We start from the raw sequence: 24,679 nt of genomic DNA on the forward strand, positions 1-24,679 counted from the left end.
ACATAACAATCACATACTTTGTATATCATGTCCCAATATTAGGCCTTATACATAACGACTACTAGAACATTTGAGTGTATCAAAAATATTCTTAAGACGGCTAGGCCGCTTCATGGCCAAAATAAAACTATATATGTCTAGGTTACCGAAGACTTCAAACTCTGATAGTCTGTCTCAATAATATCTCCAACTCATCAATGGCCATATAATCATATTGACCTGGGTATTCATAAGTGGTAAATATAATAATACACATAATACTACTTTTTACTAGTTAAAGCAAGATGACTTCCTTGCTCATCCCATACATAGGGAATAACATAAACCTTTTCCTCTACTTTCAACAACAATCATATAAATTAAGAAGAATTTAGATATCAGAAGAACAACATCATAGAAGTAATACTAATATATGATAGCTAAATATGGACCAAGATTTGTATTAGATGCACCACTATGGTTTAAAATATTTATTTCAAAAAATTTAAAGTGCTTGATTTCAAGATATAGAATAGCCAAGGTGATTATAGCTCCTAGGTAAGGAAGTTACCCACAACGTCAGGGAGAGCCTTCCTAATCCTAGACAGAGCTTGTCACACTAACATATCTACAACCTTCATCTTTCCAAATAAAAGTAATATATATACCTTTTTGTGGAGCTAGTAAGATGCATCTATACAAATCGTCAAAAAGAAAAAAAAAAAACTTAAGCAGAACAATTGACAATGCAAATGAGAAACTTTATATGCCCATCTTATGTCTATCCATCAATTTTAATGTTCAACTTTTATCTTTTCAAGACTTGAAAAACTGATACCGCTTTGTAACACCCCCAATTACTCACTTTTAAATAAATAATTTAGTAAATAATAATTGAGTAATTTAGGAGTATTACCGCCATGTGACTAAGCTTTCGCCAACCAACTACTACTAACAAAATAACTTGCAGCGAAAGAATTTAACCAAAAATAATAAGATTTCTCTATTAATAAAAGTAAATATTGTCTCAAAAAACTCAATATAAATAAAACGCTCTGATCTAGGTGAAGATCCCCTTCATAGTATGCTCCCATGCACATCCTAAATTCACCTGCAAAACTGCTTACCAAAAAGGTAAACATGGCAAAAGCAAATGGGAAAAAGGAAATACGCATCAGTATAAAACTGTGTACAAAATGTACTAGATAAGTAGTACATTTGTTAGTTTGCAACATTTTTTTTCATTTCGAAAACTCAATCACAAATAGTTCAAGAATAACTCTTTAGCAATAAATTATTTTCAAACACTTTAATAACAATTCAAGAATAACCTTTTAAGAACAAACTCTTTCCAAACACTTGAACAATAATTCAAGAATAACCTTTTAAGAACAAACTCTTTCCAAACACTTGAATAATAATTCAAGAATGAGGTTTGTTAATTATCGCCCCAAAATTACTTAAAATCGCCACAAATCCATTTTCTCGGACTATTTTACCCTTTCCTCTTTTCCACACCATCCACCATCCACCATCCACCATCCACCATCCACCACCCCACCACCATCCCCTACCTCTCCACTGCCACCTGTGACCCTTCACCGCCGTCACCTACCACCACCATCACCCACATACGATTAATGACACCATAATAATGTAACTGGTGTCTGCCTTTTATTGGAATGTTTTTCGAATGAACTAACTTCGGTTTTATTATTTAATGGTATGATTAATATGATGAATTCTTGAAATTTGCTCCTAGTTAGTGCCATATTAGTAGTTGTATCCTAAAATTATTATTAGAAGAGCAAAGTTTGCTGAGCAACGAAGCAATTGACACCATTTTTATTACCTCTTGCTCCAAAAATCTTCTATACAAAAATATAAGAGCATGATAGATGCTACTGCTACTGGTGAATTAAGCTAAGATGACTTTCACAGGCCACAGGCCAACATCGCTGATTACAGAAATTCTCCAGATTCTGTACACTTGACAAGAAAACCTTTGTAAAAAACCGCCTCCTAGTACCAGAAAGGAATAGCAGGTTCGCTAAAAAGGCTTATATCCTGCCCACAACTTTCTACAATTTAATGATGGGGTCATGAACAGGACCCTACTTCTAATGTAATCTATACAAAGCTTAACTAGATAATGTATGTGCAGCTCCTATGCATCATTACCCTCATTGGCACTGTAAGTCGTAGGGAAAGAAAGCTCTGAACTTCATTCTGCAGCAATTTTTTTTAGGCTTGGGCGAAAGTCCGCGGTGGACGTTCGCCCCATGGCAGGAACGTTTGGCCTGGACGTTCCGGCCATAGGGCGATCGTCCGCGGTGGACGTTTCACCCATGGCCGGAACGTCCAGACTAGACGTTCCGGCCATGGGGCGAACGTCCACCGTAGACGTTCGCCTAAGCCTAAAAAAATTTCGCTAACATCAAATGTGTTGGATGAACTTTGTTGTTATATTCCCTGGTATAATTATGTGAAACTTGGGGAAATTTGTGAGTGTACTTGCACTCAGCCTTCAAGTTAACCATCCCATTTTTTTTTTTTTTTTGTAAATGAACTGTTAATGTCTACAGGAAGAGGTGGAGGGTAATATGGTGCGAAGGCTAATGTATGGTCATGTGGTGTTGTTTTGTATGTTTTATGTGTAGGTTTTTTACCATTTAATGGAGAAAATGGTGATTTGGAGGAAATGGTGGAGAAGATGAAGAGAGGAGAGTTTAGGTTGTTTAAGAAAGTGTCTTCGGGTTTGAAATGGTGGTGGTGGTGGGTGTTTGGCAGCAGGTGGGTGGTGATGATTTAAGAAAAAAATGAGAAGGTTATAGAGGTAATTTTAACTATTTTTAGGCGATTTTAAGTAATTGTTGGGCGATTTTAACTATTAAGTAATGGGAAAAAGGAAATACGCATCAGTATAAAACTGTGTACAAAATGTACTAGATAAGTAGTACATTTGTTAGTTTGCAACATTTTTTCTTCATTTTGAAAACTCTATCACAAATAATTCAAGAATAACTCTTTAGCAATAAATTACTATCAAACACTTTAATAACAATTCAAGAATAACCTTTTAAGAACAAACTCTTTCCAAACACTTGAAAAATAATTCAAGAATAACCTTTTAAGAACAAACTCTTTCCAAACACTTGAATAATAATTCAAGAATAATCTTTAAAGAACAAACTCTTTCCAAAAAACTTGGATTAAAAATAATCTTGAAAACAATTCCTCCTCTTATATATCTCCCCTTATATTTTGGTAAGTGTGCACACCCCCCAAGCTAAGCTAGTCATCCCATCATAGAGCTATATCAAGGGGTAACTATAATTGCCAACAAGTGGACTTTGAAACTCTTGATGTTCAGCATGCGGAAATAATAATAATATGAATTGTATGGCATGAATAAACCTCATTTTCTCATAAACAACTTTTTGAACATTCAAAGTTCATAAAAAACCAATTAATCTTTCCAGATGAAAATAATTTAATTTTCCAAAAAGGATAGCAAAATTTCTATATTAAATTAATCGATAAAATCATTCATTCTTTTCACTTCCAAGAGTGAATAATAAAATATTGTAACCACTTAACACCAAATTTCTAAACCAATCCAAACATTAAATCAATAAACAACTTTATCACATAAAACCACATTTCAAAAGATCTAGCTACATAACGTTCCTTGATCTTGCACAAAGTGTATACTAGTATCTTCACTTATTCTTATGCTTGAGCTTTCTCATAACCAACTAATAAGTACCTTACCACATGAACTTAATCATGAATTTAAACATGAATAACCTATCATGAGCATAATGTTTTTGAATAAGAAACATGGAATTTTTTTCTTAATCGAAAGAAAATTGGAACCTGAATAAGAAATATAAAACTAGAATAAATAAGAAAAGAAAGAAGAACCTTGAAGTAAGAGAGTATGGATTCTCCAAAGTTTTTGTGTGGAAAAGATGGCTTACGGTATGAGGTATTTATAGGAGTAGAATAACTAGTACTTAACTTCCAAAATTGAATAGTTTGTAACCTTCACCATTAATTAGGAGATTCAACCAAGATTTGTAACCTCCATTTTTAATTTGGAAGTCATAGGAAAAAAAACTCCCTCCAATCACTATAGAATCCTGTAGGAAAATATGACCCCAAAAAGAAAATAATTTTTTTTTGGTTTCCATAAATTTTTTGATTAGGATTTAATACCAAAAGCTTAACAAATCCAATTTTGATGCCATATTACCGCCAAAATAATTTAAAACCAGTGAAAATGCTAAAAATCCTTTTCTTAAAATATTTATTTTAGAAAATTATTATAAAATAAATATTTAATTATTTAAATAAATACTAAAAAATATGGGGTATTACATTCGCATTACCTGATATATTACCCGATTATCACCCCACAGAGTAATGGACATGTTTTCCTGTGGCCCCCCAAGGTTCACATTCCATGGGGTACAGTTCGTGTCACCTCAACCATTGACTCATACGAGGCTACATTCCCCTTTTAGATTTCTATCGACTATCATTCATAACTCAATCAGATCATTCTTGGAAATCATGCAATAATTTAAATAATTGTTAGCATCGATCTTTGAATAACTAACCAAACCAATAGATTTCCTCCGTAGATAACCATAATCATTTAACATATAACTTTCACAAATAAGTATTTCAAATTGGTACATATATGCTTTTTGATTCCTATTATAATCATGAAACTTATAAACCGCAACAACTAATAGATACTCATGTTCGCTAAACATCAACAACAATGACAAAAAGTCTCTCAGTTAGAATTAACTAACGAGAGCTAACATAAATTCCACAAGCCATGCATGATTCATAAAACAAAGATTAATTAAACTTAATATTTATGTGTCATGTTATCTCATAAGTCCAATTCCAATTACCATTATAAATGACAACCATTAATGAATCATAATCCTAATTAGTAGAGCGAGTCAACCTCATTTATAATTAGAAGTCATTCAACCATGTAGTTGGAACTACTTTGAAGTATATCATGGACTGACACTTACTTAAGTAATTAATATGAGGTATTAACTTACTTTTGGTGAGTACTAATCAAACAATAGAACAACCTAATTATATTACTCCATATACCAATATCAAAGTGAAATCTCATCTTACACAACCTAGGTAACTAAGTCCATAATTAATTAAGCAATAACCAATACTCAACATATTATTAGCCACTATTGATTACTCCTTTCCAAAGTTATTTTTAGCGCCAACAAAGTCACATCCTTCATTTAAGAGTCAATCAAAGTGAATCTCTTACACGTTAACTTTGATTAACTCAGATCTCAATCAATTAGCAAAGAAGTGACTGATGTTTAATTTTGTAACCAACATAGAAGTAGCTTACTGAACTATTAGCTTTGTTTACTAAGTATTACAAAAAGAATAAACATCTTAATTCCGTTTTACTAAACTCTAACTAGTATTCTAACTTTAATTTACTATAGTAATCCACTATATAGAGTATTCCCTCATCACATTAACTAAGATATATTCACACATAAACCTTGCTAATAGACTTTATGAGCTATTAACTACTTTTAACATTCTTTGTTTTATCAATACTTGGTTAAGTAAAGTGACAAAACCAATTCATTCCTAGAGTTTAGATAAATAGTCCATCACTAAAAACCTTTTGCCTTTATAACTTCTTAATCGCAATACTCTTCGCTTATAATTAACAATAAACGCGAAGTATTATTATATTTGACAAAGGATATACTATATAAGGATTAATAACTTGCCATTAACATTTGAACCAAGAAAGATAGATTGCCTCTTACTAACTCATAGTATTCTAATTCCTTAATTATTGATTAATAACAACTATTTATCATCTACTTCAATTAAATAAGAGTATTCAATTAGTTTTCCTTCAATAAGAATCTGTCATGAGTCTAATTAAAAATCATTGATTAGGGGACAATAAACCTAACATATTCAATTCTTACTAATAATCATCACTCTCCAAATAACTTTTTTACTCTGTTGTATAATATGAGCACTATAAGAGGGGGGTGAATTATAGTGAGAGAATAAGCTATACTTTTTGTGGAATTAAAAGTAAACTTGGGAACAAACAATGGGAACACGAGAGATTTAGCGAGGAAAAACTTCCTAGGCCTAGTAGGAAGAAACAACCTCGACCACAAGGGATTTTAAACAACTTTCCACTATAATAGGCCAAAACAACTCTGATTACAACCTATTACTTTTCTCTCGATTCTCAACTTAAGTCACTCAACTCAAGTTCCCAACGACAGTTCCCACAACTGACGTTTTCTCTCAAACTTCACTCGAAGTTCCTTTCTCTTTCTCTTTGCTTCACTCAAAGCTTTCTCACACTTACAAGAGTTCACTCAAACCCTTTTTCTCAAAAATACACTTTATAAAATAAGGGAAGAGTAATAAACTCGATTAATGTAAGTATGAATTCTCTTAAGGAAAGGCACTGACACTTTAGATAACTTAAGACAAATTAACTAAGTCAGACACAATTTTCTAATGAATTAGGCGCCTATTTTTAGACAATTAAGACAAGACATGTTCTCCACTAATTTAGACCATTATCACATGATCTCCATGATGTTTAATTAATTAATTAATTAAATTAAATTAATTATTCCATGTCATGTAAGCACACTAATCCACTACTTACTTCATAGAAGCAGTAACAATTACGTGGTTTTCAAACTTGGAGAATTAATTAACTTATTTAATTAATTAAATACTTGGAGGATAATTAACTTAAGCCACTAAATCCACTAACTACATAAAACGTGTAGCAGTAATTTAGGCGTGAATCTAATTTAGGAAATAAATAAATAAAATCTTTAGCTAGTTTTTAGGAAAAATATCTTTTTCAAAATCTTTTATAAAACCGGAAAAAAGTTTATATTTAAAAATCCGAAACATTTTAAAAACCGGAAATAATATATTTTCGAAAACTAAATCTTTTAAATAAAATATAAAAGATAAAATATAATTTTAAAAAGATAAGTTTGAAAATCAGTTAATTTTAAAATCAGAAAATCTTTTAAAATCTTTTCCTAACAAACTTAAAAACTTCCTAAAATATGGATCTTAGTCAAATATCCCTAAAAACTCTAACAACTATATTGGGCACAAATTCACTTAGGCGCACAATATTAGTCACTTAGAAGTTCCTAAATTAGTTTTAAAGTCTTGTTCCCTAATTATTAAGTCTTGTTCCTAAGCCTTGTTCCTATAGTGCCAGGTCTGTTCCTTTCATGGGAACAGAACCAAGTTCCTTTGAGAATTCACCACGAACTTAATAAAGCTTTACTCAACCTTAACAAGAAGATTAATAAATACCCTAATGTATTCTAATCTTCATTCCATGCTTGATTCTTCATTCTCGAACATCTTTATTCGATCTTGATTAATTCTCCGCTTTAATCTTCAATCAAGTATTCTCTTAGCTCGAGCATGAATTACCTTGCAATCAACATAAATAAAATATACTATGTCTTTTGTGGTTAGGTCATCTTCAAAACTCAAGGGTCAACAATTTCCCCCTTTTTGAAGATGCAACAAAAGGCATATACTAAAAATAATACACATAAGTCATATAAAATAATTTTAACAAAGTATGTAACCAAGTTAAATTAGTATTATAGACTCGTTATTTTATTTTGTAAAGTAGAAATATAACATAAAAAATTTTTAGTTGCCTTTTTTTCCCCCTTTGGCATCTTCAAAAACATAGTCCACGATTTCAAAAAGATGAATATTATTCACTAAACACATCACACCACCAAACTTGTAAGAAATAAGTTGGTTAGTATAAGCAAATAAAGCATTCAACTCTCAAAAACCGCAATCCAAGAATATTAGCCATTCATTTAGACGCACACATGCAAAAAGATCAAACTTAGAATTAAGCAAAAAAAAGTTCCATTGTAGCATGATTAAAGGAGAAGGATAGAAAAGACAAATATTAAACAAAGTTCATGTTCCCACACAAAATAAAACAAACTAAATGAAAAGTTTATGATTTAGGAGAGGGAGGTTGTCTACTTCTTCCACCACATCATGAAGCTTTGCCATCACTTCTTGATGATTTTCGGCCAATGTATCATTTCCCTTGAGCACAATGTCTTCCAACTTCAACAACTAGAGTTCATGCTTGAATGGAGGAAGAAAGTTCACCAAGCCGAGCCATAATTTCTTGTTGTCCTCCAAGGCTTTGTCAACTTTGCCATAACCCCTTTTACCAACCCATTTAAATCCTTAGCTTCCGTAGCAAACTCCATCATTGCTTCCGAATGACCCATAACCAAGGAAACAAAGAATCCAACCTTCTAGCATGAGCTAGAGTATATGTAGAACCAATGGTAGGATTTTGAGAAGACGAGGGAGCTTGAGAAGGATTGGGTTGCGTGTTTGTTCCTTAGGTTTGGGAACAGCAGGTTGTTCCTCTGAATGGGAACACCACTGTTTCTTAGCTTTAGGAACAGAACAGGAGGGTTTTGAGGTAGAGGGAGGGATAGATCATTTTGTGGTGCTAGGGTAGAGGTGAGGCAGATTTTTGTGGAGATGGAGGAAAAGGAGGATTGGTTTCCATGGGAACAGGAGTCGGTTCCCTAGAAGGAGGTAGGTTAGATTCATAATCTTCCCTATCAATCACCTTTACTTCATCTTCCTCAAACTTTCTCGGCATCAAGAAGGAAAATTAAGCACTTTCATATTTGAACCTTTGACTAGCTCTAGTGCTTTTCAAACCGGTTTCACCACCTCATCAACCACCTTCTTCCCTTTCTTCTTAGTTTTCTTTTTCTTTTTCAATTTTCTTTCTTTTTTTTTTTTTTCTTTTTTTTTTTCACTTTTTTTTTTTCTTAACTTCTTTTTCTTCTTCTTCTTCCACTTCATCATCCACATCATCATCCTCATCATCATCAAGATTAGCCTCCCTTAATAACTTCTCCATTCACAACACAAACATTTAAGTTATTCAAGGCACGCACATTCAACATATTTCCCGTGGAACACAATGGACTGAGTTCCCGAAATTTTCACTTTAAACTTAAGTAGAATTTCGGTTACTAAGCTCCATACCAACAACAAATCCATTTTCAACAATGACTCAATGTTTGAATCATTAAAGAGGAAAGTTTATGTGTTTGAGAAGCTAAACAATGAATGTAAATTAAATCCAACATGCTAACTTGAGCACGTTTGGAAAGGACGAGGCAATAAAGCTTTCTTAGGATGTGAAAAATTTTGTGTAAGGGAAAGAAGATTTATGCAAGAAATGTTTTTCCCTTTTGACCACCATATTAACAATCAATTGGAATGAAAATGGATAGGACCACGTTGTTTCTTGAAATAAATGTTCCTCTCACGGGAACACCAAGCATTTACCCAAATTTTAGCATTAAAATCATTTGAGTTCCTTTACCAAGTGGAACAATTTCCTTCTTCATCCATGGAAAAGTTTTCACAAAATTCATCCATTTTAGGAATCAAACTATTTCCATAACATTTCACAAAAGATTTTCCCAACCTTGAAACTTAATCATATTAAGCAATTGACGAAATTTACTCTTTTGCACCAAGAAACATCAATAAAAAGTCCATGCACATACCTAATGTTGTGGAATTTTTTCGACAACCTGTTGTTCCTCTCTCGGGAACATCCGATTCCCCCTCACTTGTTGCATGAGCTTCTTCAACCTCCATTTCAACGATTCTTCCATTTTCTTTTTCCTTAGAATTCTGATGAAGAATTGGGAGTATCCATGGGTGTTGGTGATTCAATTTTAGGGATGAAGGAGAGGGTTTTTCGGCTTTGTGGGAGGAGAGAGAGTGAGAAGTGTTTTTGGTATCATATTTTGTGGAGTAATTTTCGGTTTTATGAGAAGGAAGAAAAAATTTGTTTTGTTTAAGGAAAGAATAAAATAAAACCGTGTATTACACGTTTTTATGAAAAAATATCTTCTATCAAAAAAATATCTTCAACTAACTTGAGAGATATAAGGAAAAATCAGATTTTTAGGAAATAAAATCTGACCAGAATATTTTTGGTTTTTCGAATTTTGAAAAGAAAAAAAATCTAATCTAACGCTGGGAACAGCGTTTGGGAACAATGAATGGAACAATGAAATTTGCTACTTTGGAACTCCATTAATTCTTTTAATCCTTTGTCATTTAAGGCATAGAATTGTCCTATGAACAATAAGGGGAATATTATTGGACATTGGTGAGCAGTTTTCAGACATTTTTACTTATACATATGAAATAATCATATAAGAATTGTGATGTATTTAAGCAAATAAAAACATCAAAATGCACATCCAAACATAATGCCAAAGAATTAACACAAAGGGGAATATGTAGCAATCATTTCAATTTGATTAAGCCAAGTTCAAGTCTCAATTTCTCAATTCTCTTTAAGGGTTTGTCAAATGTCTGCAATTTGACGTTCAGTCTCACAGAATTCCATTTTAATAAGACCCTTTTCAACATTATCTTTCAGAAAGTGATGCCTAATATGGATGTGTTTGACTCTTGAATGTGACGGGATCTTTAGAAATACTAATAGCACTAGTATTATCACAATAGATGGGAACACATTCAAAGTAGATTCCATAGTCACGTAGTTGTTGTTTTATCCATAGCATTTGGGAAACAGCTGCTGCTGCAACATATTCAGCCTCTGTGGACTGTGTTTTGCTTCTTGGTGCTCCAAGAAACTAAACTATGACTAAGGAACTGAACCATACCTGATGTACTCTTCTTATTGACCAGATCTCCTGCATAGTCAGCATCCGCAAATCCTTTCAATTCAAAGGTATCACTCTCGAATAGAATAGGCTTAAATCATCTGTTCCCTTGAGGTATCTTAGGATTCTCTTCACAGCTGTGAGATGAGATTCCTTTGGATTGGCTTGAAACCTTGCACATAACCTACACTGAAAGCAATATCAGGACGACTTGCAGTTAGATATAGTAATGAGCCAATCATACCTCGATATTTGGTTTGATCCACACTTGTTCCTATAGAATCTTCATCCAATCTGGTTGAGATTCCCATAGGTGTATGATTAACTTTGGATGCTTCCAAACCATACTTTTTCAATAGTTCCTTTATGTACTTTTGTTGATGGATGTAGATTCCTTCTTCTGTTTGCTTGATTTGCAACCCCAAGAAGAAGTTGAGCTCACCCATCATACTCATTTCAAATTCTTTACTCATGAGATTAGCAAAGTCCTTGCACAAAGATTCATTAGTGGCACCAAATATAATATCATCAACATATATTTGAACAACTAATAAATGTTTTCCTTTTGATTTTAAAAACAAGGTTCGATCCAATTTTCCTCTTTTAAACTCATTTTCAAGAAGGAACTTAGAAAGTCTTTCATACCTGCTCTTGGAGCTTGCTTTAACCCATAAAGAGCTTTGTCAAGCTTAAAGACATGATTAGGAAATTCTTTATTTTCAAAACCTGGAGGTTGTTCTACAAATACCTCCTCATTAAGATAACCATTTAGAAAAGCACATTTTACATCCATTTGATACAATTTAAACCCATGAAGGCAGCAAAAGCTATGAAGATTCTAATTGCTTCCAATCTTGCAACTGGAGCAAAAGTTTCTTCATAATCAATGCCTTCCTGTTGATTGTATCCTTTCACAACTAACCTGGCCTTGTTTCTTATGATAGTTCCGAACTCATCTAATTTGTTTCGAAACACCCACTTTAACCAATAACCTTGTTATGTTTAGGCTTAGGTTCAAGGTGCCAAACTTTGTTTCTTTCAAATTGATGAAGTTCATCCTGCATTGCTACGATCCAATCAGCATCAGTGAGAGCTTCTTCATGATTCCTAGGTTCCAACATAGAAAGAAAAGCATGAAAAGCACAAAAGTTTTTCAATTGAGATCTCGTTTGAGTTCCCTTATTTATGTCACTGATTATTAGTTCCACAGGATGGGAACGATGAGTTTTCCAAGGCTTTGGTTGGAAATCCTGGATGGAAACTTGGTTTCCTTGATCATCTTCATTTCCTGTACTTGGGAACCAGGTTCAACAATAGTGGATTCATTTACTAGTGCATCATCACTTAGTTCCTCTTCTTCCTCATTGGGAACAGGAACAGGATGTTGTTCCCTTGGCTTTGTTCCCATGACTTCGTCTTCCAAAGTCTCATCAATAAGACTTAGTCTTTTGTCAATCCTATTTCGAAGTCATCTTCAACCTGTGTGCTTGCATCAAATTTATCTGTTTCTCAAATATAACATGCACACTTTCTTCTACACACATAGACCTTTTATTATACACTCTATAAGCCTTGCTACTAGAAGAATATCCTAAGAATACAGCTTCTTCACTTCTAGCATCAAATTTTCCAATATTTTGTTTCCCATTATTATGAACAAAACATTTACATCCAAATGTTCTGAAATATGTAATATTGGGCTTTTTACCAAAATACAGCTCATAGGGGGTTTTATTTAATAAAGGTCTTACCATGGCTCGATTTATAATATGACAAGCAGTATTCACAGCTTCTGCCCAAAAGTTTTTAGGAAGTCCACTAGCTATCAACATAGTCCTAGCCATCTCTTCTAGTGTTCTATTCTTCCTTTCAACAACACCATTTTGTTGAGGTGTTCTAGGGGCTGAGAAATTGTGATCTAATCCATTGTCTCTGCTAAAGTCATCGAACTTATAAATTTCAAATTCTTCCATGGTCGGATCTAAGGTGAAGTAACTTATGACCACTCAAATTTTGTACTTTCTTTGCAAAGACAAGGAACTCATCATAAGTCTCGTCCTTGCTAGAAAGAAAAATAACCCAAGTAAATCTAGAGAAGTCATCTACAATTACTAAACATATTTCTTTCCACTCTACTTTGTATCCTCATAGGTCCACATAAATCCATATGTATTAACTCTAAAGGTCTTGTGGTACTACCACATTCTTGGACTTGAAAGAGGACCTAACATGCTTCCTTTTGCGCATGCATCAACACATGATCTAAATGAAACTTAGTAGAGGGTAAACCTAAAACTAGTTCTTTAGAACGCAGTTTGTCAAGCAAGGAAAAGCTAGCATGACCTAGACGCTTGTGCCATAAGAATGAATCATCATCAATAAATGGCATGTGAATTTGTTTTTGGGAACAAGGTTGAGATCCACAACATATGTGTTCCCTTTCCTTGTTCCTTCCAAAATGATATCCTTTGTGCTATTGTTGACAATAAATTTTTCATATTAAACTTCACACAGTTCCCTCTATCACAGAATTGGGAAATACTTAACAAGTTATGCTTTAATCATCGAAACACATTTCTATGGAATGTGACGATGACTTACCAACTTTGCCCATGGCAACTATGTTACCTTTCTTGTTGTCACCAAAAGTCACACTTCCACCATTTAGGCTGAGAGTGAGAGAAATCTTGATTTATCTCCAGTCATATGCTTAGAACAACCACTGTCTAGGTACCATGTGTTGTTCCCCCTCACTCCAACCTGCAAGAAAACTAATTGTTAGAGTTAGGAACCCAATCTTTCTTGGGTTCCTTTCCTTCAGGAACAATAGATTTCTTTTTCCAAATTACTTTACTTGTTTCCAAGTTCTCATTGATGCGACCAAGTCTTTTAGGACAAGAGTTCCTAAAATGACCAGTGTTCCCACAAAATACAAACTTTATCACTTGGTAAATCAACTCTCTTTTTAGGTTTTTCAAATTTCTTTTTGTGATTAAAACCAAGACCTTCAGTTCGTTTTGTTTGAGGGTTCTTAATCCAGTTTGGAATAGGTAGCATTTTCTTTTCATTTCTCATTTGGTGCAGTTCCCCTACAAGTTCTTATTTTCAATTTCCAAAAATGAAACATGATTTTTCAATTCGTTTATTTCAGATTTGAAACTTTGCAAGGGAACTGACTTAATGTCAAATGAACTTACTTCAGGAACAAACTCTTTTAGTTGTGAAACTCAAGACTTAACAAGTAGTTCTCATTTTTAAGATTTTCGAAATCCTCTTTTAATTTAAGATTTTTGTCAAACAATTCGAAAAATCTTTTCTCAATATCAATCGAACACTTTTAAGCCAAGAGGTATGTTCCTTTGCTACACTTAAAGCATTTGACATTGTTTTAGTTTAATGGTTTCATCTTTGCAATCATTTACAGCGTCAACAATAAACTCAAATAATTTTTCTTTACTTAAAGAATTAAGACGAGTTTTGATGGTGTCTAGACTTGCCTCAAGAGATTCAATCTCTTCATCAGATTCGGAATTGTCAAGAGCCATAAGACAGAAGTTTGCAGTCTCCTCATTTGGTTGAGGATCATCTTCTTCTCGAGTCAGAGTCTCCCCATGCAGCAACCATAGCTTTCTTCATGTCAGATCGAGTATAGGAGTTTTTGTATTCTTGTTCCTATCTCTGCTTCGTTCCCTTCCTTTGCCTTTTTCTTGTTCCCATTGGGGACAATCCTTGATGAAGTGCTCAGAACTGCCACACTTATGACAAACAAGTTTGTTAGAATATTTCTTATTCTTACCTTTGTAATCCCTTTTTCATGTTCCTAAACATTCTTTTGAATTTTCGGACCATGAGAGCGATTCTTCTTCATCTGTTTCTGAGCTTCACTTTCATCAGCTTTTAAGGCAATCGATTTTGCTTGGACATGTCTCCATTCTCATTGTCCAATTGCAACTCATGAGTCATGAGGAACCAGCAAGTTGTTCCAAATTGAACTTAGTAAAGTCCTTAGTTTCCTGTAAGGCAGTTACCTTAGCCATCCAACGATCCCTAGGAAGGCTCCTTAGGACCTTTCGTACCTGTTCCTCAGATGTAATCACTTTACCAAGAGATGTTAGCTCATTAATTATATTAGTAAAGCGTGTAAACATGTCTTGGATAGACTCTTTTGATTTCATTTGAAAAAGTTCATATTGGTTCATCAAAAGATCTATTTTTGATCTCTTAACTTCACTCGTACCTTCATGAGTGACTTCAAGAAGATCCCAAATTTGTTTTGCGGTTTTCATCCCATGACACGATTGTGTTCATGAGGCCAAGACCACAATGAAGCAATTTTATAGCAAGAGCATTAATTTCCATCTTTTCGAAATCAGCTTTATCAAAATCAGATATAGATTTAGGAATTACCTCATTCTTGTCATTAGTGGTAGTGACTTCAAAATCACCTACCTCTATGACTCTCCATACCTGGTAATTGTCGGCTTTGATAAAGATCTCCATTCTGTTCTTCCAGTAAGTGTAAAACTTACCATTGAACATTGGTGGCCTCTGCGTAGAGTACCCTTCTTCCAGTTTCTCTCTAGTATTCATATTTTTCAAGATCTTGAACTCAACAGGGTTTCCTGAATATTAGAGTTCCCGCTCTGATACCAATTGTTGTATAATATGAGCACTATAAGAGGGGGGTGAATTATAGTGAGAGAATAAGCCTACTTTTTGCGGAATTAAAAGTAAACTTGGGAACAAACAATGGGAACACGAGAGATTTTACGAGGAAAAACTTCCTAGGCCTAGTAGGAAGAAACAACCTCGACCACAAGGGATTTTAAACAACTTTCCACTATAATAGGCCAAAAAACTCTGATTACAACCTATTACTTTTCTCTCGATTCTCAACTTAAGTCACTCAACTCAAGTTCCCAACGACAGTTCCCAACAACTGACGTTTTCTCTCAAACTTCACTCGAAGTTCCTTTCTCTTTCTCTCTCTGCTTCACTCAAAGCTTTCTCACACTTACAAGAGTTCACTCAAACCCTTTTTCTCAAAAATACACTTTTAAAAAATGGAAGAGTAATAAACTCGATTAATGTAAGTATGAATTCTCTTAAGGAAAAGGCACTGACACTTTAGATAACTTAAGACAAATTAACTAAGTCAGACACAATTTTTCTCAAATAATTTAGGCGCCTATTTATAGACAATTAAGACAAGACATGATTTCCACTAACTTAGACCATTATCACATGTTCTCCATGATGTTAATTAATTAATTAAATTAAATTAATTATTTCATGTCATGTAAAGCATCCACTAATCCACTACTTCACTTCATAGAAGCAGTAACATTACGTGGTTTTCAAACTTGGAGAATAATTAACTTATTTAATTTAATAAATACTTGGAGGATAATTAACTTAAGCCACTAAATCCACTAACTACATAAACTGTAGCAGTAATTTAGGCGTGTAATCTAGATTTAGGAAATAAATAAATAAAATACTTTAGCTAGTTTTTAGGAAAAATATTTTTTCAAAATCTTTTATAAAACCGGAAAAACAGTTTTATATTTAAAAATCCGAAACATTTTAAAAACCGGAAATATAAATTTTCGAAAACTAAATCTTTTAAATAAAATATAAAAGATAAAAATAATTTTAAAAAGATATATTTGAAAATCAGTTATTTTAAAATCAGAAAATCTTTTAAAATCTTTTCCTAACAAACTTAAACTAACTTCCTAAAATATGGATCTTAGTCAAAATCCCTAAAAACTCTAACAACTATATTGGGCACAATTCACTTAGGCGCACAATATTAGTCACTTAGAGTTCCTAAATTAGTTTTAAATCTTGTTCCCTAATTTTAAGTCTTGTTCCTTAGCCTTGTTAGTTGTTCCTATAGTGTCAGGTCTGTTCCTTTCATGGGAACAGAACCAAGTTCCTTTGAGAATTCACCACGAACTTAATAAAGCTTTACTCAACCTTAACAAGAAGATTAATAAATACCCTAATGTATTCTAATCTTCATTCCATGCTTGATTCTTCATCTCTCGAACATCTTTACTTCGATCTTGATTAATTCTCCGCTTTAATCTTCAATCAAGTATTCTCTTAGCTCGAGCATGAATTACCTTGCAACAACATAAATAAAATATACTATGTCTTTTGTGGTTAGGTCATCTTCAAAACTCAAGCATCAACATACTCCGTAATTCAATCCCATGATTTCACCTTAGTGATATTAAGTAATGTCAACAATCATTTCTCATTACTCTTAACATAAACCATTCCATTAAATCTAAATGACAATCTTTAATAGAAGGAGTTGTTCAATTAGAATTATTTACTATCTATCTTAGCTAGAATAAGGTTTCTATTACTAAAACTAGACGGATACATTTTACAGCAACAAAAGTACAAAAATACAATTTTACAGCAACACAATTACAAAAATAAAAACGAAGGAAACATGCTCACATTTATATCATTGCCAACTAAATACAAATAGAAGTGATTTAAAAAAATACAAATAAATCTAGAATCGAAAAAATAATGCAAATAAATACAAAAATATAAACAAAAATCTAAGAGAAAATACAAACAAAACGAAAATAAATCTCATAACAGAATAAACTGCAGAAAAAAAAACGTACATATACCTGAAAAAAAGCGTACACAATTCCAATTCAACAATGAAAATTACGAACGAAAAATGCATAAATTGCAGAAAATTACGAACATAGAAAAATTACAAAAATTACAAAAATTAAATGAGGAAGGTGTGGAATTTCAGAAGCAAAAATTAACGAAAATTACAAAAAAAACAAACAAAGTAGATCTAACTAAAAAACATAAATTATAGAAAATGAACAAAAAATAAAAACATAAAAGAACTAAATCTAATTAAAACCATAAATTACAAAAAATGAACGAAAACAAAAAAAAACGAACTAAATCTAATTATAAATTGCCGAAAATTAACGAAATTATAAAAAAAAAGATCTGAAAGCTTGCTACGAACGAAAATATATGTACGAACGAAAATGGAAGCCGGCGAAGGGTGAAGTGGCGCGAAATTCTCTGGAATTAGGTTGAAGATCTTGAATTCCATTGAAATTCTATGAAAATGAAGATCTGCAATCACGTTGAAGGTGGCGCGGAATTTTTCTTCGTTGTCGTTGCCATTCGTTGAAGTTCTCTGAAAATGAAGGCGGCGCGAATTACGTTGAGAAGGGAGGAGGGAGGAGGAAGGAGAGAGGAGGGCGTCGGCGGATTGAGAAAGGAGGTTTAGATGAGAGTTAGGTTTAGAGAAGAGAGAAAAGAGAGAGAAATGAGAGAGGGGTTAGGTTTTGGGTCTGAGAGAAAAAGCAGAGGGTTAGAAATAAGACCGGATGAGAGAATGGATTATATTGGGTCGCTCATTATTTTCTTTGGGCCGCGCATTTATTTAGGCCACGCATTTTATTTTTGTTTTATGGATTGAAATCTGGTCCGGTCCATAAAGAACCGCATCAGATTTTCCTCTTAGCTTTCCCTCTCATTTTTTAAGTTGATTTTCGGATGATCTGTTACTAAGTGATATATAAGGTTTTTTCCACTATTGGGACTAACAACTGCAATTCACCATCAAATTATTACAATGTTTTCCATTCAAAGGAACAAAACCAAAATAAAAATCTCAGAAAGATGCAACGGGTTAGTACCTCATGGAGTAAGGGATAAGAAGAAGAAGAAAGCAACACCACCACTACTGGCGGCTAACACAGGTGAAAGCATGGTGGCAACACCACCACACACGAGCAATAACAAAAATGCAAGAGGAAAGAGTAGGAACAGTGGCGGCAAGGGAGGGGAATCCAAGACAGTAACAAGAACAGCTCCACGACAAATGTCGTTCACCGGCGAGCAACAACAACAATCGCGACAGCACCGGCCGCGAACCACCAGAGAGCGACGAGGAGAAAAGAAATAGCAGGGCACACGCCGAGAAGGGGAGAATAAGCTCCAACTATTGGATAAAATGCCTGCGGTAGCACCGGTAGTCGAGGCGACCACAACGAAGCAACGAAGGGAGAGAGAAACGGGTACTGGAGAGGGGTTTCACAAGGAGTGAGAGGAAGATCGGTGAGAGAGATTGGGGAGACGGAGAACTAGGTGAGGATTTTGGGATTTTATAGGAGAGAAAGTTTAAGGGGTGTGTTTTGGTTTTCATTAAACCGACAAAGGGTGGGGTTGGGATTTGGGTTTCCTTTTTGGCAAAAACTACTCAACCCATTTGGGATGCTTACACCCAAAATTCATTTAATTTAGTAAGTAAATTACAAACAAAATAAATTCAGAATTTGTAACTTTATAATAAAACCAAAACTTATTATTATCTAACTCATATATAAAAATATTACAACTCTTACATAATAATGATGTGTCATATTTTTATATAGGTTTTAGTTGCATTTAGGTTGCATTCTAGGAACATTTAGGTGTATTTTAGTTCGTAATTGCACACTTTTACTTAATTTGCGAAATATTACTTCTCTTGTGCGTTTTTGGTATTCCTTGATAAATTTCAGATATCAAGAACATAATTGGAGCATTATTGGGCAAGCTTGAGTACTTAGGATCAAATGGAAGCAAGCTACATTGATACGGATCATTTTGGATGTATTTGAGTGCAAATTGGAGCTCAATTGGAGTTGGAATTCATTGATATAATTGCGAAAATCGAGTCATGCACACTCTTTTACCCATAACTTCCGACTGGATGCTGATATTTGGCTGATTCCAAAGGCATTGGAAAGTAGGCTTGAAGCGCTTTCCAACGATAGGCTACACGGTCCAAAGCGAGTTATATTCTAAGAGATATGGGCCTTGCAAGTTGGCCCAGTTTTGCTGAAATTTCCTACGCACGCGGACTGCACGATTTCCTTAATGATTTAATTGGATCTTCCTTATCTTGTAATTAAAACAAGGCCACGAGTATTAGGGGCAAAAAAGATTGATTTTTGAGGATTCCTTTAGGGAGAAATAACGTGAGTTTTGTTTTGCTTTTGGCTTCTCCACGTTTTGGACGCCATTCCCCATTATTTTCCTCAAGACTTTGTTTCCGACATTCAAGTTTGCAATTTCATCAATTAATTCAAGTATTATTTTCTCTTCTCTATTCTATTATTATTATTGTTAATCATGCTTTATTTTAATTTTTATTTTGTTCGTTCAATCATCATGTGTGAGTAGTTTCTTATTCTAGGATTAGGTTGAACCCTAACATGAATTGATACATGTTTAATTCCCAATTCCCAAACCTTGATTAATTTATGACTCATTTATTTTAAAGTTGGTTTTAATTATCAATTTATGACTAGAAATAGTATATTTTGAATGTGATTATTTTTGCAACGAAAGTTGAATCTTAATTGGATCTAGAACCCTAATTTATGATAAAGGAAATCATCACGAAAGTAGTTGATGGAATTTATTAGGATGTTAGGATGCTATGTCTAAAGTCCTTAATTTGCATGACTCCATGAAAATAGGCATGATTGCATTGTTAGGGAAGCTATTGATTGATCGAAAGAAATCCTTAGTATTATTAAGGCGCGTCCATCCTATGAGTTATCTATTAGTTAATTAAGGAAAAAGGGATTATTTGTGGCATTAATTCGTGTTAGTGGGGATACTTAAACCTAGATGTCCTTAGTCTTTTATTCACTCTTGATAATTTCATTTGATTTAGTTATTTAGATTAGTTCATCATCACTTTTATTGATTACTTGCTTAGTATTAATTAGAGTCAATTTAGCTACTTTGAATCAGTTAGTCTCTTGGGATTCTACCCTTACTTGCCCGACTATATTAGTTAGGAGGAATAGTTAGGTTATTTTTGTTAGGTACGCGACACGCCTTTCAAATTTTGGCGCCGTTGCCGGGGACTAACGGTATTTAAATTAGTTATTTTTGATTTTATTTTTGCTAAGTTTTCCTTTAGTTTGTTGCTTCGGCTATCATTTCTTGTTTATTTGATCTTTTGTTTTTAGTCCTTTCTTTGTTGCATGCAAACTCGACGTAGAGGTCCACAGAATTTGATTCCTCTTGATCTTGAAATCGAAGCCACTACACGCAAGCAAGGAAGTACAAAGAGACGACTTAAGAATAAGAATCAAGCAATGGGTGAAGAAGCAACTAAAAACTCTTTGGGAGTATGGTGTACCAGATACTACAACTGGTGCATTATCGAGCATTGTTCGACCAGCCGTCAATGCTACAAATTTTGAACTTAAGCCTCAATTCATCCAGTTCATCTCCAATGATTCATTTGCAGGGTTACCCAATGAATGCCCTGTGAGTCACATTGCTAGTTTCTTGGAGAAATGCGACACAGTAAAAATCAACAATGTGAGTGAGGATGCTATATTCGACTACGCCTTTTTCCTTTCTCTCTTCGAGATAGAGCAAAGGAGTGGTTGAGAGATGAAGGTGTCGGAACTTTTGATACATGGGGAAACTTGCCAAAGCATTCTTGGTGAAGTTTTTGGGGCAAGAAAAGACTGCGAAGTTGAGAAACGAGTTAGCAACCTTTGAGCAACATGACGACGAATCATTGTATGAAGCATGGAGAAGGTTTCTACGTTTGCAAAGACAATGTCCTCATCACGGGATTCCTGAATGGATGTTGATACAAACTTTCTACAATGGTTTGACACATGAGTTTCGTATCTACATTGATGCTGCTTCAGGTGGTTCCGAAGCAAAGGAGTTGATTGAGAAGATGGCGGCCAATGACAACTACCATCCAAATGGTCGCAATCGTGCTAAGAAAGGAGGTAAATATGATGTTGATGCGCTAACCACTTTGACTAATACTGTGCAGGCACTTTCTCACAAGTTTGATCGATTCCAAGCTGGTTCATCTATGATGGTCTCATGTCAGATGTGTGGAGTACAAGGACATGCTGCTACTGAATGTCAAATAATTCCAATCCAAAGCGACCATATGATCCTTATTCTAACACATACAATGAGGGATGGAAGCACAATCATGCATTCTCATACAAGAACACTCAAGCACAACTCAATCCACCTCCTCCACCTCGCAACAAATTTAATGCACCACCAGGTTTTCAAGCTAGAGCACCATTCAATCCTCATGTCAATCAAGGTGTTAATCAGCAACCTCCTCCAATTCAACAGAAAAGCAACTTGGAGATTATGATGGAGAACCTTTTAGCCCAACAAACCAACTTCATGGCTCAACAGGGTAAGCGGAATGAGAAGACTAATCACACAATTCAACAAATTCAAGCTCAGAACAAGCTCTTAGAAAGTCAAATAAGCCAACTTGCACATCAAGTGGGTCAATCTTCAAAAGCTACAGGTCATTTTCCCGGTAATACTAAACAACCATCTAAGGGCCATATCAATGCTGTGATTTTGAGAAATGGAAAAGAGCTACAAGATCATCCTTTGAAGGAGCCATCAAATAGAACTGTGGAAGAGATGGTTCAACCTGAGAAAGCGCTGGAGAACGAGATTATTGAAGAAGAGAAGAAGGAACCTACTCCTACCCCTATTCGTCCATACACGCCACCAGTTCCATTTCCACAAAGGTTAGCCCATGCAAAATTAGAGAAGAAATATGGGAAGTTCCTTGATATACTGAAGAAGCTGCACATAAATATACCATTCTTGGATGCTATCTCTGAGATGCCCTCTTATGCAAAATTTTTAAAAGACATGCTCTCAAACAAGCGGAAGATCGAAGAGAATGTAATTGTTTCACTTACAGCAGAATGTAGTGCTATATTGCAGAATAAGCTTCCTAAGAAGCTAGGAGATCCGGGTAGCTACTCTATTCCTGTGAAGCTAGGAGATATTGAAATAAAAAAGGCACTTTGTGATCTTGGGGAAAGTGTTAGTCTAATGCCTTTGTCTATTTGCAATAAGCTTCAAATGGGTGAACCAAAACCCACACGTATCTCCTTATAATTAGCAGATAGAACTTTAAAGTACCCACTTGGTATCCTTGAAGATGTTCCTCTCCGTGTTGGGAAGTTTTTCATTCCACGTGACTTTGTAGTAATGGAGATGGAGGAAGATGCGCAAGTTCCTATCATTCTTGGGAGACCTTTCCTGGCCACTGCTGGAGCCATCATTGACATGAGGAATGGAACGATTACCTTTGAAGTGGGTGATGAGAAGACGGATACAATCTCACAAACTCATGGGGGCTCCTTCGTTTGGGGAGACTATCTATAGGGTGGATGCTCTAGATGAGGTGATTGAGGTAAAAGCTTCTAGTCTACAACTTGATGATTCACTGCAAACTGTTCTCATGGGAGTTGCCGATGAAGAGGATTGGGAAACTAAGGCGTACAAGAGGCTCTTAGAGGAATCGCATTCATTACCTAATGAATGAGTCTATCAAAGAGGTGTTGACACACGAGGAATCTAAGGAGAGTACTACGCCTCCTGAGGTAGAATTGAAACCCTTCCCCTTCTTTAAAATATGCATACTTGGGTCCTAATGAGACTTATCCAGTTATTGTCAATGCTATGCTCGAGGACATGCAAATTGAGTAATTGCTCACCATTTTGAGAAAATATAAAAATGTTATAGGATACAGCATTGATGATATCAAAGGGATTAACCCTTCATTTTGTATGCATAAGATCATTCTTGAGGACGATCATACTTCATCTATTGAATCTCAAAGAGGGCTTAATCCAAACATGATGGAGGTAGTTCGAAAAGAGGTTCTTAAATTGCTTGATGCTGGTATAATCTACCCTATATCTGATAGTAAGTGGGTTAGTCCAGTACAAGTTGTTCCAAAGAAGGGAGGTATGACCGTTGTTAAGAATGATAAGGGAGAAGAAATTTCCACTAGAACTGTGACAGGGTGGCGCATGTGTAGACTATAGGAAATTGAATAAGGCCACTCGAAAAGATCACTTCCCTCTCCCTTTCATTGATGTAATGTTGGACAGGTTGGCGAAACATTCATTTTTCTGTTACTTGGATGGATATTCAGGCTTTTTCCAAATTCAATTCCATCCAAGTGATCAAGAAAAGACCACTTTCACTTGTCCCTATGGCACCTTTGCATATCGAAGGATGTCATTTGGATTATGTAATGCTCCTGCCACCTTTCAAAGGTGTATGATGGCAATTTTCTCAGGTCTGGTTGAGAATAGTATGGAGGTTTTTATGGATGATTTCTCTGTTTATGGAACATCTTTTGATGTTTGTCTTGAAAACTTGACAAAGGTGCTTCGTAGATGCCAAGAAGTCAATCTTATTCTCAACTGGGAAAAGTGCCATTTTATGGTACAACAAGGAGTTGTTTTGGGTCATGTTGTGTCTCATAGGGGCGTTGAAGTCGACAGAGCTAAGATAGATGTCATTAAGCGATTGCCACCCCCTACTTCTGTAAAGGCGGTGAGGAGTTTTCTTGGTCATGCGGGGTTTTATCGCCGTTTTATCAAAGATTTCTCTAAAATCGCTCGACCTCTAACTGAGCTCCTAGGCAAAGATGTTCCCTTTGTTTTCACTGATGCTTGTCTTGAAGCTTTTAATAGGTTAAAACAAGCTCTCATATCTGCACATATCATACAACCACCATACTGGAATCTACCATTTGAGATTATGTGCAACGCCAGTGATTATGCTATTGGCGCAGTATTGGGCCAACGAAAAGACGGCAAACTCCATGCAATCTACTACACAAGCAAGACTCTGGATTCGGCCCAGCTGAACTATGCTACGACTGAGAAGGAGTTATTGGCTGTGGTATATTCTATGGAAAAGTTTCGATACTATCTGGTTGGGTCGAAGGTGATAGTTCATACGGATCATGGAGCATTGAAATATTTGATGAGTAAAAAGGATGCCAAGC

General features: G+C 34.7%; 1 protein-coding gene and 1 non-coding gene across 2 annotated transcripts; one reads left to right on the forward strand and one right to left on the reverse strand.

Moving 5' to 3' along the window:
• The first annotated feature begins 21,279 nt into the window (after window positions 1-21,279).
• LOC125492650 (uncharacterized) lies at window positions 21,280-22,769 on the forward strand. Its single transcript, XM_048635326.1, has 2 exons — window positions 21,280-21,702; window positions 21,816-22,769. The coding sequence occupies exons 1-2, from the start codon at window positions 21,280-21,282 to the stop codon at window positions 22,767-22,769; spliced, it is 1,377 nt and encodes a 458-aa protein (XP_048491283.1).
• Window positions 21,337-21,443, reverse strand: LOC125494525 (small nucleolar RNA R71). The gene has a single exon (XR_007270772.1). It is a non-coding gene; the product is annotated as a small nucleolar RNA R71 (small nucleolar RNA).
• Window positions 22,770-24,679: the final 1,910 nt, after the last annotated feature.

Source organism: Beta vulgaris, chromosome 1 (assembly GCF_026745355.1).
Source record: "Beta vulgaris subsp. vulgaris cultivar EL10 chromosome 1, EL10.2, whole genome shotgun sequence".
In the NCBI taxonomy this organism is placed as follows: domain Eukaryota; kingdom Viridiplantae; phylum Streptophyta; class Magnoliopsida; order Caryophyllales; family Amaranthaceae; genus Beta; species Beta vulgaris.

Excerpts from the sequence above, each read along its gene's own strand:
- LOC125492650 (XM_048635326.1), top strand. The coding sequence starts at position 21,280 with ATGGGGAAACTTGCCAAAGCATTCTTGGTGAAGTTTTTGGGGCAAGAA. Across the intron at positions 21,703-21,815 it reads AAGCTGGTTCATCTATGATG|CACAATCATGCATTCTCATA; the intron begins GTCTCATGTCAG and ends GAGGGATGGAAG.